Source organism: Cnephaeus nilssonii, assembly GCF_951640355.1.
Source record: "Cnephaeus nilssonii genome assembly, chromosome: 3".
Lineage (NCBI taxonomy): Eukaryota > Metazoa > Chordata > Mammalia > Chiroptera > Vespertilionidae > Cnephaeus > Cnephaeus nilssonii.
In genome coordinates, this window is record NC_137074.1 from 28,399,494 (window position 1) to 28,414,071 (window position 14,578).

The 14,578-nt window shown below is 37.9% G+C and overlaps 1 protein-coding gene across 1 annotated transcript in view; it reads right to left on the reverse strand.

Annotated features, from left to right (window-relative positions):
* WDR49 (WD repeat domain 49) overlaps positions 1-14,578 on the reverse strand; it is a gene marked incomplete at both ends in the record, with an annotated part of 136,072 nt that overhangs the window by 86,835 nt on the left and 34,659 nt on the right. Inside the window, 2 exons of the mRNA XM_079767267.1 lie at positions 8,403-8,551; positions 10,229-10,396. Coding sequence (XP_079623393.1) covers positions 8,403-8,551; positions 10,229-10,396 — 317 coding nt within the window. The remainder of the gene's footprint in view (positions 1-8,402; positions 8,552-10,228; positions 10,397-14,578) is intronic.

Consider the following 14,578-nt stretch of genomic DNA (forward strand, 5'->3'; position numbering starts at 1 on the left):
ACTTTTGGCAAAGAATGAGGCCATAGCTCAGAAAGGACAATATTTAATGTCAATTTTTATTCCAGATATCCTAAGGAAGTTTTCTTTATTCTTATGAGTAAAAATAAATAAATTGACAAAGACCTAAGTTTAAAAATTACAATTAAATAATTGTGTGTTTTTTAAATATTTTCCACAAATTTTCATCTAAACTACACTATTTCTAGTTATAGCGTGATAACGAAAAACTTGTGTTTGTCCAGACTTACTAAGTGAAGTCCTGAAAATGCTATATTTGAAGTCTCTCTATTTCATCTCTTTTTCATATTAGGAAGAGTAAGTATCTAAGCTTATGCTTATATATCAAGGTAAAATTTAGCTATTCACATAAGAATGATGACATTTCTTCTACTTCATCTTTTTTCAACTACCTACCTGTTTAATAATGCAGGATTATGAAAGCAAATATTGTACTACTTATATGCACTAGAACCAGAAACTAATTTATTGAGACTCCAGACACCCAGATCCTACTTTTAAACTACTCAGGTTTGTCAACTTGGCTACGTGATGTTACCTCTCGCCATTTACCAAACAGTTCCTGCCAGCTCTGAAGTTTTGCCAGTTTAGTCTAGAATGTACTGAAATTGCCCAACCCATTATCTAAAGACTCAAAAATAACAATAATTCTAACAAACTCAAGGAGGTGTGTCAGGAAAACCAGACTAAAGAAACGGACATCACCGTGCTTTTAGTCTCGTTCTGCTGAAGAACCCCTGCCTGCTCCCAGCCAGAGATGGGCAGAGTCATCTCACATATGCTTTATGAGACTATCTATAGAATAAAAGCCTAAGTGACCATTTCGGCACAACAACCAGAATGACTGGTCGCTATGATGCGCACTGACCGCCAGAGGCAGATGCTCAACGCAGGAGCTGCCCCCTGGTGGTTGGTGTGCTCCCACAGGGGGAGTGCCGCTCAGTCAGAAGCCAGGCCCACTGCTGGTGAGCACAGCAGCAGGAGCCTCTCCCACCTCCACAGCAGCTTTAAGGAGCAGCGAGCCGAGTGGTAAGGAGCAGCCAGCAGGTGGGCGGTAAGGAGCGAGGGGCCCCGGACTGCGAGAGGGAACAGGCCGGGCTGAGGAACAGCTCCCCTCAGTGCACAGATTTAATGCACCCGGCCTCTAGTAATAATATAAGAGTGAGGGGAAAGTAGAAGACAGACTCAGATGACTCTATGGAGTCATCAAATATTTACTACTAACTCCTGCCATTCTGCAGGAAATGGTATAAAATGACAATAAAAAGGAGAGAGAGAGTATATATCACTAGGGGATTTTGAGGACAACAGTGCAGCAGCTCAGGTTTCCAGGGGTAATCCACAAAAATGGATAGCCTACTTGCAGATAATGGGATAACAGGAAGTAAGAGCATTGGTTTTCCTGAATACACCTTTATGTATTAGCAAGTCCGTTTATTTAGAATTTGAGCCTTTGGATAATCCACAAAAGCATAATAAGTAACTAGTTAAAGGCAATTTTTTTTGACATGATATACGCTGGCAAGATGCCTCAACCAACATTTTTATCTTAAAGTCAAATAACAAATCTTCCTTTAAAAATATTTTCACTATTTTTCCAATACTGAAGTCAAACAAAATATTAATCACAAATTAAAATCTTCTCTTGTGTTATTCTTTTTAAATTGTTACCATAACCATTATTCTTCTCTCTTTTTTTGTTCATTCTTTTTAACAAAAATGAGAGAAGACATACAGCTGTAGGACTCAGATTTTTATGATGTGTCTGTTTGTCGATTCTGACATTGACATTGAAAAACCCAAAATGTTTTCTAACACTATGAATTGTTCTGCAGAAATCGCATTGATTTCCCAGTTCACATTTGGCAATACATCTGACTAATGTCAACATTTCATTTTAGCTGCTTTCCTTTTTTAGAATAAAAGTTCATTGGGGGAATTTTCAGTTTTCAATGAAATTGATTTTTCTATTCTCATTACTCACACAATACTGGGGGGTGGGGGGGGGGGACACAAAATTTTTGCTTGTCTTTAAAAAGATTCCTAACTTTGCTTTTCAAAGATCACAGTTCCTCTTTTAGTTTACAAAGTAAATTTTAACACTTGAAGTTTCTCTTTTAAGCTACTTAAAATTTATACTAACCACATCTTTGAAGGAAATAAATAAAAAACAGGTAGAACAAAGGAACTCTGGTTCAAGTATGACTGCAGAGTAGGTTTCTGTAGGGGGCTTTCCTGCTTCAAAGAAACACAACTCTGAATAAAACATAACTGCTGCCTTGCTGGGCCTTCAGGGAGTGGGGACAAGCTCCACTGTTCTAAAAGAAGAAAGAGACGAAAAGAAACAAACTCAAGATGGAGACAGTGAACCGTAGGCATAAAGGCAGAGACTACAACCAGGAGCCTAAGCCTTGGACCAGCAGCAAGGTGGGGCACTGAGGCAAGAGACTGTTCAATTAAACTGGATGCTGGAAGAGGAGAATGCAGTAGCCTCAGGACAGAGTTTTCCTCATTTGCACTATCAAAAACAATATAAGTCTCCTCTGGAGCAAAGCATCTTCCATTTAGTTCCTCGGGATGCCCAATAGTTTAGCAACAGCAAAAAACAAAGTCACAATAAAAGATAAGCAGCCCCACCAGTGTTGCTCAGTGGTTGAGCATCGACCCATGAACCAGAAGATCACCAGTTCGATTCCTGGTCAGGGCACATGGCCACTTTGCAGGCTTGATCCCCAGTAGGGAGTGTGCAGGAGGCAGCCAATTGATGATGTTTCTCTCTCTTCAATGTTTCTATCTCTCTATCCCTATCTCTTTCCTCTCTCTAAAAATCAATAAAAACATATATATTTTTTTACAAAAGATAACCAAATATAAAAGACTAGAGGCCCAGTGCACGAAAATCGTGCATGGGTGGGGTCCCTAGGCCTGGCTGGTGATCAGGGCCTATTGGGCCGTCTCGCTCAGTCCCAATCAAGGCCTGCCAGCTGCCGGCCGGGGCCTGCCAACTGGTGCCTGCTGGACAAGGCCTGCTGGACAGGGGGAGGGACAATGGGAGGTTGGCTGTGGGAGTGCACTGACCATCAGTGGGCAGCTCCTGCATTGAGCATCTGCCCCCTAGTGGTCAGTGCGCGTCATAATGACTGGTTGACCAGTTGTTCCAGTTGTTTGGTCGTAACAGTTGCTTAGGTTTTTATATATATAGATAAGAAGTCACCCTGAAGGAGAATCACCAGAATAGCAATTTTTAGCTTTGAATCACCAAGGACTCTAGACATTGAAATTATCAGATAAGAATGTAAAATAATAATATGAAATTAAAGAGCAAAAAGTCAAAATTTCAAAAATGAACAATGAAAGACTACTTAAAATTACCAAGCAGGTTTAAAATTATATATATATAAAAAAAAAAACTATGATAAAAATTAAAAACTCAGTGTATGGGTTATAATGAAAGTGGGCACACCCCCATTAGAAACACCCCTTTTAAAGTTAAGTATATATATATGATAAGGGTGTTTTCTAAAATATGGAGGGAAAACCTAAACAAAGAAAAGGAAACAAATTTGTGCATAATTTTTTTTCTGAAAAACAGCTAAAAGAATGAATAAGTGGGTAAATACAGGATGTGCTTTCTCAATATTTTAAAGGTGTCAAAATATCAAATTCAATGAAATTCCAATTCAAATACTAATATGGTTTTTATGGAACATAAATATTGATCCTAAAATTTATTTTGAAGAATAAAATGCCAGACAATATTTAAAATTGAAAAAAGAAAAACACAAAAAGTAGGAGTTGCCCTACCCAGTATCAAAATGTACAGTAAAGCTATGCTAGTTAAACAGTGGTAAGTTAGTGTAGGAAAAGATGTAAACTGATGGAACAAATAAAACATCTAGAAACAAATTCATGCATATACAATACTTCAAATGATGAAAATAATAGCATTCCAAACCAATGGAAGAGAAATTATTTAAAAAATAATCTTAGATATCCATTTGTAGAAAATAAGAACTTTATACAAAAATAAACAACAAAGTTAAATGCAAAAAAAAAATTCTACAACATAAAAAGTATTAGTAGAAAATAAAACAGGGATTTTTTTATAAGTATAGGTGTGGAAGGCATTCCTAAGCTAGATACACAATCCCTATCCATAAAGAAAAGCATTCCTTAGACTCAATTTTATAAAAATTAAAAAATTTTTAATGAGAAAAATATATAAACAAGGGTAAAGGATATAAGCTTGAAAGACATATTTGTATCTTATAAATAAATAATAATCAAAATATTTTTCAGACAATAAATCAGTGAGAAAAAGACAAAGTCTAGCTAATAAGATAAAGGACATGATCAGATAATGCACACACAAAAAAACAAGAAATGTAAATGGCGAATAAATATTTGGAAAAAAAATTTACCCTAATGTTTTATCATCAGATTCACAAAAAGAGGAACAAATTAATGGTATAAGAGCTTAGAGAAACTGGGATCTTTATACACCTCTAATGAGTATTCCAATTAGTGCAATATTTCTTTAGTTGAAATCACCAATATTTATAAAAATTCTTTAAGAAGTGCATTTCTGTTGACCCAGTAGCATCACTTCTAGAAACTTATCACAAAGAAATTTACTTATGAGGTATTAATGGTGGGTATGATAGTTGGTTTATAAAGGTAAAAAATAGAAACAATGTCTTTTTTATACATAGTTGATTAAACAATTAAGTTATGACCATCCATGCTATAAATTACTATGTAGCAGGCAAAAATTCAGATCTATGTATACTCACATGGTAAGATCTCTAGGAGAGATTAATTAGAGAAAAGCAAGTTGCAGAAAAATATGATTCCTGTGATACTATTTACCAGAAAACTAATTAAAAAAATACTTTGTATTAGAATGATATATATAAAATACATAATAAATGTATCATATACAATAATACAACATATTAAGTAATAATAAAACAATATGAGAATATACCCATCGACTGTTAATAGCTATTTAGGGAGAGAGGAATTAGTTTGAAAGGGAAGTTAGCAGGAAGAATATTCTCTTTTTTGGTTCATGGTTCTTCGTATGTAATTTTTATGGGAGGGCATTCATTCATGTACTTACATAATTAAGACAAGATGGAAATGATTATTCCTTGCCCTAACCAGTTTAACTCAGTGGATAGAGCGTCGGCCTGCAGACTCAAGGGTCCCAGGTTCGATTCCAGTTAAGGGCATGTACCTTGGTTGGGGGCACATACCCAGTAGGGAGTGTGCAGGAGGCAGCTGATCGATGTTTCTCTCTTATCGATGTTTCTAACTCTCTATCCCTCTCCCTTCCTCTCTGTAAAAAATCAATAAAATATATTTCTTTAAAAAGAAAAAGAAAATGATTATTCCTGGGTAAATAGAGGGAAGTTGAGGATGGGGGTGGGGAGGTTGTGATACAGAAGGCAAAGGAAGACAAACAGGTAAGATGGAAGCACCAACACAAAAGTCTAACTGTATTTTCCTTCCCAACCTTAGGACTACAATACAGAAATCAGGCCCTGGGCAAAATCAGAACCTCAAACAAAGGATTAAGTTACAGCATGATCTGCTTCTGGTAGGTAAGGATTAGTAACCCAGGAGAAAAGGGTTAAGAACAATAGAAAAGCCTAATCAGGTCCACTGGTTGGAATATCAACCCCTGGGCTGAAAATCCTCTCACTCCCCATGGTGCTTCCTCCATCAAATGACCAAGTTGCTGGCTTCCAGCAGGGCCTTGCGCTCCATGACTGCCATTTTATGAGGGAATTCAAAACAAAATGCACTTCGGCAATTATTTAGAATGCTCCCAAGTTCTACAGGAATAAACTTATTGCTTATTTGGCACTGGAAAGTGGCAATAGAGCAGTCTTCCAAAAGAGAACTGGTCTCAGATCATTTTTGGAGGAAATTATTTAGATCTACATTACTTTGCTCTGAAAATCCTCTAATTTAGTAATTCATTGACCAAAACATGGTTCACTCAAAGGCTCTTTTAAAAAAAGGATGTTTCCTTTCATTTTCCCTGTTCCCTAATTTATCCCCAGTCTATAAAATACCCAAAATAATGTTGTGGTAATAAAGCAGAGGCTTACCCTGAGAGCAGAAAGCCCTGTTGTTTGTTGTGAAGACATAAAGACTGTGATTATGATGCATCTATCAAAGGGAAATGGATTCAGACTAATGTGAAAGACAGCATGACAAGCTTAATTATAATGTAATGCTTTTAGAAGTCCAAGCAAAAATAGAATGATAAAAGTGCTTTGGAAGAGGCCAGGTAGGCTTAACATTGATAATAGCTGTATACAACCAATTCTGACTCTAAGGACATTTTTTTCACTTGCGTTTAAAGTTATCAAATCTTTCAGAGAATGGTTTGTAATGATAAAATATCTGGTGTTTAATTTATATTTATGTTTGACAGATATTTTTAATTTAACTAATAACTAAATTTATTATTTCCTCAAGAATTATTGAGGACTTCCCATATGCATGGCACAGTCCAAAAGAAGACTTAGCCCCTAACTTCACAAATTCTATCAGTTAGTTGACAATTACACTATTTTATATATTATGTATTTAACATGTGTTTAATATGTACTAATGTGTGCAAGGTCCTGGGTAACACAAAAATTACCTCCACAAGTAATCTTTTCTAGAGGCAAAGATTGTACATATACATATGTACATATACAACCTTCAGTATACAAAACAGGTTGTCTTAAATTCAATAATGAAAGTTAGAACAAAGTGCTAAACGATCTCAAAAAAATAAAACAACTAAATCTGAGTAAGACATCAAAACAAGGTTTCACTCTGAGTTTCGGTGGTCCTTCCGATTCACATAATGTGTCTTCCCTTCAAGCTGTCAACAACTGATCATGGCACAAACACTACAAGGGACCAAGCACTGTGATAGAATACAAGGGGAAAAGATCCTGACACTGCTTAAGGAAGCAAATAACTATTTCAGTTCAACATGACACAGACCCTAACGAGGGACACACAGGTGTAGGGAAACACCTAGGTGTGCGTGAAGGACTCCAAAAAGTCTGAAACTTCCAGGACAACTAGGAATTTGCCAATTGGTCATAGACGAGAGGGGACTGAAGGCAGAAGGAAGAACATGCTGCACAGCCATGAGACCGCAGTGTGAAAGCAGCCAGGAGGTTGATATGGCTGGAGCATTAAATGAATGGAAGAAGAAAGCAGGAAGTAAAGTAGATTGGGGGGGCGGCGGGGGGGGGGGGCAGGGCTTTATATAAAAGAGCAAGAATTTTAGAATTGATGGTTAGACCAAAGGAAAAGATGAGGGTTGAAGAAAGTTTCTTAATGGAGTGGAGACTGAAGTCAGACCTGTCTTAAAGTGAAGAGATGTGTTAGTAAAGCTTTGTAGTATTTAGAGCAAAGGAATATGAGATTTGGAATTTGAACGGTGGCAGGAATTAGCAGTTGATTGGCGAAGCTTAAAGGAAAGGGAGAGGATTTATGTGGTAGGTACACAGTAAAATATGCTCATTTGGCAGGACTTACGGGTGTGGTGAGGTTAGGAGTTGAAGATGAATTTCTGGTTTTCACATAACACTTTAGAATAACACAAAAGGTTAGATTCACTGGAAGAGTCTCAGAAGCTGTCCCCCAAAGCCTATTGCTCACCCTTCTCTTCACAACCAGGTGTCTTGAAATCTATCACATGTTAACTAGATCTAGAAGTCATGCATCATGTAAAATGGAAATTTTACAGAGGAACATATGATGGATTCTTAGAGATTAAGTACGGTAGTTTTCCTGAGGGGAGATAAGTAGTAAATAATGTGGTCAGAATTCAACAGGGACTATCTGGTTCCATTGCCATGTTTTTTCCATCATATTTAAAATATCCCATCAATATCAAATAGAAATAAACTGATATGCTTAATTGAAATATTCTTAATGTATTTGACATTCTTCATATTAACTTTAATTTCTTACTTATTAAGTCTTCAATATTGAAGCAACAAACAGCTTATTGGCTGTGTCTCACCAAAGTAACATTTCCTCATCCCCATTTCTGTTTTTCTTCCATTGAATTAGTGAGAACTCTTGAAACTCTCAAGATATGATCTATTAAGAGCTCAATAATATGAATTAAATTCATGAGTATATGATTTTTAAAAAAATTTTATGAAATACTTTGCCCCACAACCTGGGACTATTGTTACATAAATATCAGTATATTTTGCAAATATAAATTTTCAAAGACATAGAAGTTAACCAGTATATTTTAAAATCTAAACCATCTCTCAGAGTAATTGAGGATCAACAATAGATTTGGGTAGAAGTGGGGAAGCAGAATTACATAAATGCACAATGTTACTTACTTTATCTTTGGAGAAGCTGAAAAGTTGTTTTCTTGCAGCAAAGAATTGGACAGCTATTACACTGGCTGAGTGACCCCAAAGAACACCAACTGGCTTAGAGACCACATAGGGGTTCCAAAGGCAAACTTTATTGTTAATGCCAGCAGTTGCTAATCAGAATCAGAAAGGAAAAAAAATGTTTTTAATAACATGAATAGCCCACATCTTTTCTTTTTAAATGAATGTGTCTTATATCTGTAGACGAGTGCCTGTCTCAAAACGATGGAAAATCTTGTCATTGCCCAATGGCCCGAGCTCATGGGGCAGGAGCTCTATCATACAAATAGCTGAAACCAAGGGAGCAGGGGGAAGGGGTGCTCATGAGGTGAAAGGCCAACACAGTTCCATTTAGGAAGCAGCCAGTGGCCCAAACTGTTGGGGACAAAATCCTGCTTTCTAGTCCTTCTATTTCCACCTTCCAGCCAACACAGCTTAGGAACATAGTCATATTAGTTATCCCAGGAGAAAGAAAGAACTAAGCAATATTCCAAGTTTCAAAATGAATTAAAAAACTATAAAGAAACAAATCATTTTCAATGCCATGTAAATGATTATTTACAAGCAAACAAGAAGCACAGATAGCTTTTTTACTTGTTTAATTGAGAGAATAAGGTGGTTTTTTTTTAGCATAAATTTGCTGTACTCAGGGAGCATGTCAAGAGCAGGGACCACAGGGCTTCTTTGGGTCCATGGAGAAACCAGAAGAGCATTCTTGGTTGTGCCCTCAGATAGGGCCAACTGGAGCTGAGCTTATTCGCCCTCATTTTGTCAGCACTGTGCCAGGTACAAAATAGTGGTCAGTGGAAAATGATTGACCTAAGCAATCAATCAATCAATGAAATGGCTGATATTTGAGTCCTTCCAAAGTCAATTCACCAACCCCTCCAGCATTCTCTAATAAATCAGCAATACTCCTTGAAAGTTTAATGTTGGCAGATTCCTGAATTCATATTCTGAGTATCTTCTACTATAGTTGTCAGCTATTATTGTTGGAACTGTAGGGACTCGGTACCCAAATTGATACTCAGTACCTATTGATAGAGCCAAAAGTCTATCAGAACTCTTCATATGAGTGATAGTTATTGAATGAGGGTTAAAAGGATTCCTTCTGTAGATCATACATGGTCATTCTCTAGAACTACCCTATTAATTTTTCAACAGTGCCTCACTTTTTTTATAATGTGTGATCTAATATACATACCAAATTATCAGCTTTCAAATGTCTATATGTTTAAACAGTTAATGCCTGAAAACCTCTATAGCTTATTTCCACAGCTAAAATATGTTCTTGTGTATCAAAAGAAAAACTCGCCTTTAATAAACTACAGCGAGGCTAACCTGAAATTTTTCAAAAACCATTAGAGGTTGTATTCTGAAAGGTGGAAATGTTCTACATGTTGAAGTTCATGTGTGCATGTGGGTGGGGGAATGGGTAGCAAGGAAAATGATGTATTTGGGGGGTTAAGCTTTTGGAGGCGTTAGAATGATGGTAGAATAGCAGACACTGCACAGACTGTCTTCTGTATATCACTTTACTACCCTACCAGTGCTAATAAAAACACTAATTAAAGCATTGGGGCACTTTCTCAGATTTTCACCCCAGTATAGCTCATATACACTGCGCATCATAATGCATCATTATCAGACATTCTCAGGCAATAAAATGTAAGCTTCTCAAGTTGGTCCCCCTGGCAATAAAACAACTAGGTGAAGAGGCTTCATGCATACAAATAGGCATCCAGACTATCTATGAGGCCCTCCTAGTTACCATAATTTATTTTACGTACCAATTAAATTGAGCCGAGAGTGGTAATCAAAAGCATGAATGCCCTGGGCAATGTTGAAAGATGTCATTTGAAGATGCTTTTTTGATTTTTCTCTCCAAGCCAGTACCACAGTGTTTGTATTGTTGGTTGTGCTGGAAATGATAGCATCTAAAGAGGCATTGTAAGTAACTGATAAAAAAAAAAAGGAAAATAATATTTAATTGATTTCTCACAAGACATGAGCAAAATAGAACCATTTTAATATGTAAAGTTAAAAATTAAACTCAGATTACCCCTCCACTGACCTCCCATTAAAGAACTTACAATGGAAAGTTACAACGAAGTCTGCATTTAAACTTTTTACCCAACATAAGGCTACCTTGAATGTTTTAATTGGAATACTCAAATCCCTGGGTTCTTCCTCCTGGGTCTGAGGCAGGCAAACAGGAACTTAACAGCCATCTGCTTCTCTCAGAGTTCCAACTCATGCCCAAACCATGGTTTATTTAAGTTGTGCCTGGTCTAGAATGTTTGAGAGTGAGATGGCTAGGACTCAATTCCCTACGAATACTCATAAACACAGCTAGAGACTTGGGTAAAATGGCTATTCCAGCCTTACTCATGACCCAGTGCCAGAAAATGTGGAGCAAAATCCTATTTCCCAAGCAAGGAAAGTGAGGACTCTTTGGTCAGGAGAACCTTTCCATTCTTTCAGACTCAGGCTCCAAAAGCAAAGATCTTTTCCCAATTTCCAACCATGGCTGCCCTCATGACATTCGCTTATACATTTTGCTCAATGATTTGTGCCCAGAGTTGAAGGATTTCTAATTTGACCTCAAAATCAAATTCCTGCCTTATGACAAAGAAGTTGTAACTTTGCACAGCTTGAGGAATGTTGTTTTAATAGAATGGCCCTTAGAAATATTCCTGATCTTTATCCTATCTAATAAAGGGGGAATATGCTAATTGACCATCACACCCTCACAAAGATGGCAGTGCCCACAGCCAGTAAGGAGGGAATATGCTAATTGACTGTCACACCCTCAAAGATGGCAGCACCCACAGCCACAGGATGGCAGCGCCCAGTCCCCTCAGCCCTGCTGGAGCAGCAGGCATGCAGCACAACCGGGCCTGCCCCCAGGCAGGTGCAGCCGCTCTGCACGCCTGCCTCCAGAGTCCCCCAGTCCCCTCAGCCCCCAGCTGCCTAGGGCCACCCGAGGCTCAGGTAACCAGGGCCAGCTGAGGCTTGCACTGCCAGCAGTGGCAGCAGCAGAGGTATTATGGGGGTGTCGCCTTCCCCTGATCACCAGGTCACCTCCCGCCCCTGAGGGCTCCCGGACTGTGAGAGGCAGCAGGCTGGGCTGAGGGACCTTCCTTCCAGTGCATGAATTTTCATGCACCAGGCCTCTAGTATTATATAGAATCAAGAATGAGACTGCTGGAAAACAATTCTCAATAGATTGCTAGAATTCCTGCACTTCTTTTGAAACTAATCACTGACTCCCTTTGTTCCAGACTATCTTTTCAAAGACATTTGCTTAGAAAATAAACCTTGAAATGTAGATTTGGTGTCTCTTTTTGTAGCAAAATGTACACAAACTTACTACTCAGAATAAGAAAAATAATGTGTTTCTCTGGAATGAAAGGCAGACATACATTGAGTTCAGTAAAAAAGATTCAGCTTCTCTAAACTTGGGGTGTCTTTCCTGTAACATAGCCCACTGCATGTGCAAGTATTCACCTGGGACCATACTTTGCTGCTGTGGGACTTACTAGCAAGGGGAACGGACATGAATATGCTGAAACCAATGTTGCTTGCTATGCTGTGAGTAATAATATCCTTTTGTCTTTAACATAGGAGTCTTATATACACTATCATTTTAAGATTTTTTAAAAATTTTTATTTCTCCAAGTGAGCACCACAGTATTGGATATATATATATATATATATTTATTTATTACTAAAGGCAAGAAAATTTTGAGAGACAGGATAACTCAATACATTTCTTTTCCTCTATCCTTCTACTGAGTTAATATCAACTAGAATTTATTCATTTAAGAGCCTATATTACATTATGTGAATAGCTTAATTTAACATACTTCATATTTATCTCACTATAAAATATATAGCTTAACATGACCAATTTAAAAATAAATTAATGAGATTGAGAGTATTCAATGTGTCTCAAAATATGGCATCCAATCTTCAAAGATTTATTAGCATCCACTATGTGTTCTTTGTTATGACAAAATTAATAAAAGAAGAAGTACCCAGTCTGGATGCCCCCAAGCTTGGGATAAAAGATGTAAATCAAAAACTAGAAAAAAACTAATAAAGTGACCAATTGAGTGGTACAGAAAGTATAATACAAATTCAAAAAGAATAAAACAGTGTGGGCTTTGGGGTTTAGAAGACATTTGGTGAGTGTTGACAGAAAGATGTCATTTCAATCGATGAGAAGTGGTGATAAAGCACATGTATGGGGAGCAAGGTAAACTCCAGAATTTAGAGCTGAAAGAGGACTAATCTACTTTATTTTACAGATGAAGCAATAGAGACCCAGGCACGTTCAATGATTTGGCCAGTCAGCAACTGATAGTTGTCAGACTCTGCACTGGAGCCCAAGTATTCTAACTGATTTTGGGACAGTTTAATGTTACAGAACATTTGGCAAAGTTAAAGTACAAATTCAGAATGCAGGCATGATCTCCTACCACTGGAACAGAGCTTCTCAAATTTCAAAGTGAGTCACCTGGGGATCAGATCGGTGTAAAAATGCAGATTGTTATTCAGTAAACCTAAGATTCTGCATTTCTATCAAACCCCCAGTTGTTACTGCTGATGCTTGCTCAGCACCACACTTTAAGTAGCAAACAGCAGAATACATTCCACAGAGTACTGCCATTACTTTATACTCCAGGGAATCACTTCATAGCTCCTAAAATTTAGGAGGCCAAATGTCCCTTTGGAAATCGGATGAAAGCTATATACCCTCTCCACCAGAAAGATGGATATGCACACAACATTTCGTATGAAACACCAGGATTTTAGGAACCTCTCCACCTTCGCTCACAAAGCCCAGCCACGGCAGATCTGAGGAACTCAGGTGATGAACCTCCAGCTACAAGGTAATTGTGGATTGTTGAAACACTTCACTGGCTTTCTCAAGTGATTCTTAAAACTTCAATTACTGATGTTCAGCCTTGTGCTTACCAATTCTAATGTTGGGCTCCTGTGTTTAGCTTCTGCTTCCTTAAATGAGTTTAACTGGCCTTTGATGCTGGTTTCTCCTAATCAATGCCTGGGCACAATCCCTAAGAAAAGGGAAGGACTGGGGTGGACTGAGACTCTCAGAAGGGGAACCAAAGCAGAGCTGCCTCCCTAAGCACTAGGCACACAGAATAATTCACCGAAAAGTGTGTCATGAAGCCTGAAGCACCACTAATGACTAAAATAGTCTACTTCTCTACTCTGCCTGGAATGAGCCTGGATGGTTTATTTCTTGCTCATCTCCCATTATGCAGTCTCCCTCAGCCTATAAATTATTTGTAATAATTATTAGGACAGTTTATTGTATGTCTCCCCTGTACTAGGCATCATGCCAGGTGCTTTCATCCTGCGATCATCTTCAGCAGGTAGATTGCTGATGAGGAAATGGACAGTCCAAAGCCAATTCACCCAAGGGAAGGCAGCTAATTGGAAGTAGAAATGAGATTGAACCCACTCCTGTTTGGTGGTGGGCTCTGTTTTGCATCACTGCATCATTCTTTTCCACGAAGCCACACTGCCACATGCATGCAGATCTGAGGTTGTTTTCATTACCAACTACATTTATGTCCCCTACACTCTCAATCTCAGACCAAGTCCCCGCTTTATCTTGAGTCTTCTCTTTCCTGATCTTGTCACTTACCCCCTAGGAACAGTATTTTTATGTCCTCTTTGTTCTCTCTTTATCCTTTTCTTGCATCTACTGTCTTTCCTTCTAAAAAAAGGAAAAAGAAGGGGAAGGAAGAGAGGGAGAAAGAAAGAAAAAAGAAGCAAAGAAGGAAGGAAGGAAGCAAAGAAGGAAGGGAAGAAGGAAGACAAGTATGCAGAAGTGATCAGTTCCTATAAAGGTGAGTCCTTTGAGCCTCACTGGGGAGTATTAATTATAGGAGCATAGAGGTCCCTGATCACCTGCTAACACCACTATTGCTATTTTACTAGAAGTACCAACAGTATAAAACCTGATGACAATTGTTCTCATTAGGAAGCAACCTCACTGAAAATATTCCCTTTGTTTAGAGAAAATCCTTAGGGTTATTGTAACTTGGCTCAGTGAAGCAATATTATAAGATCTGAAGTATAAACCAAACACTGCAAGTATGTCT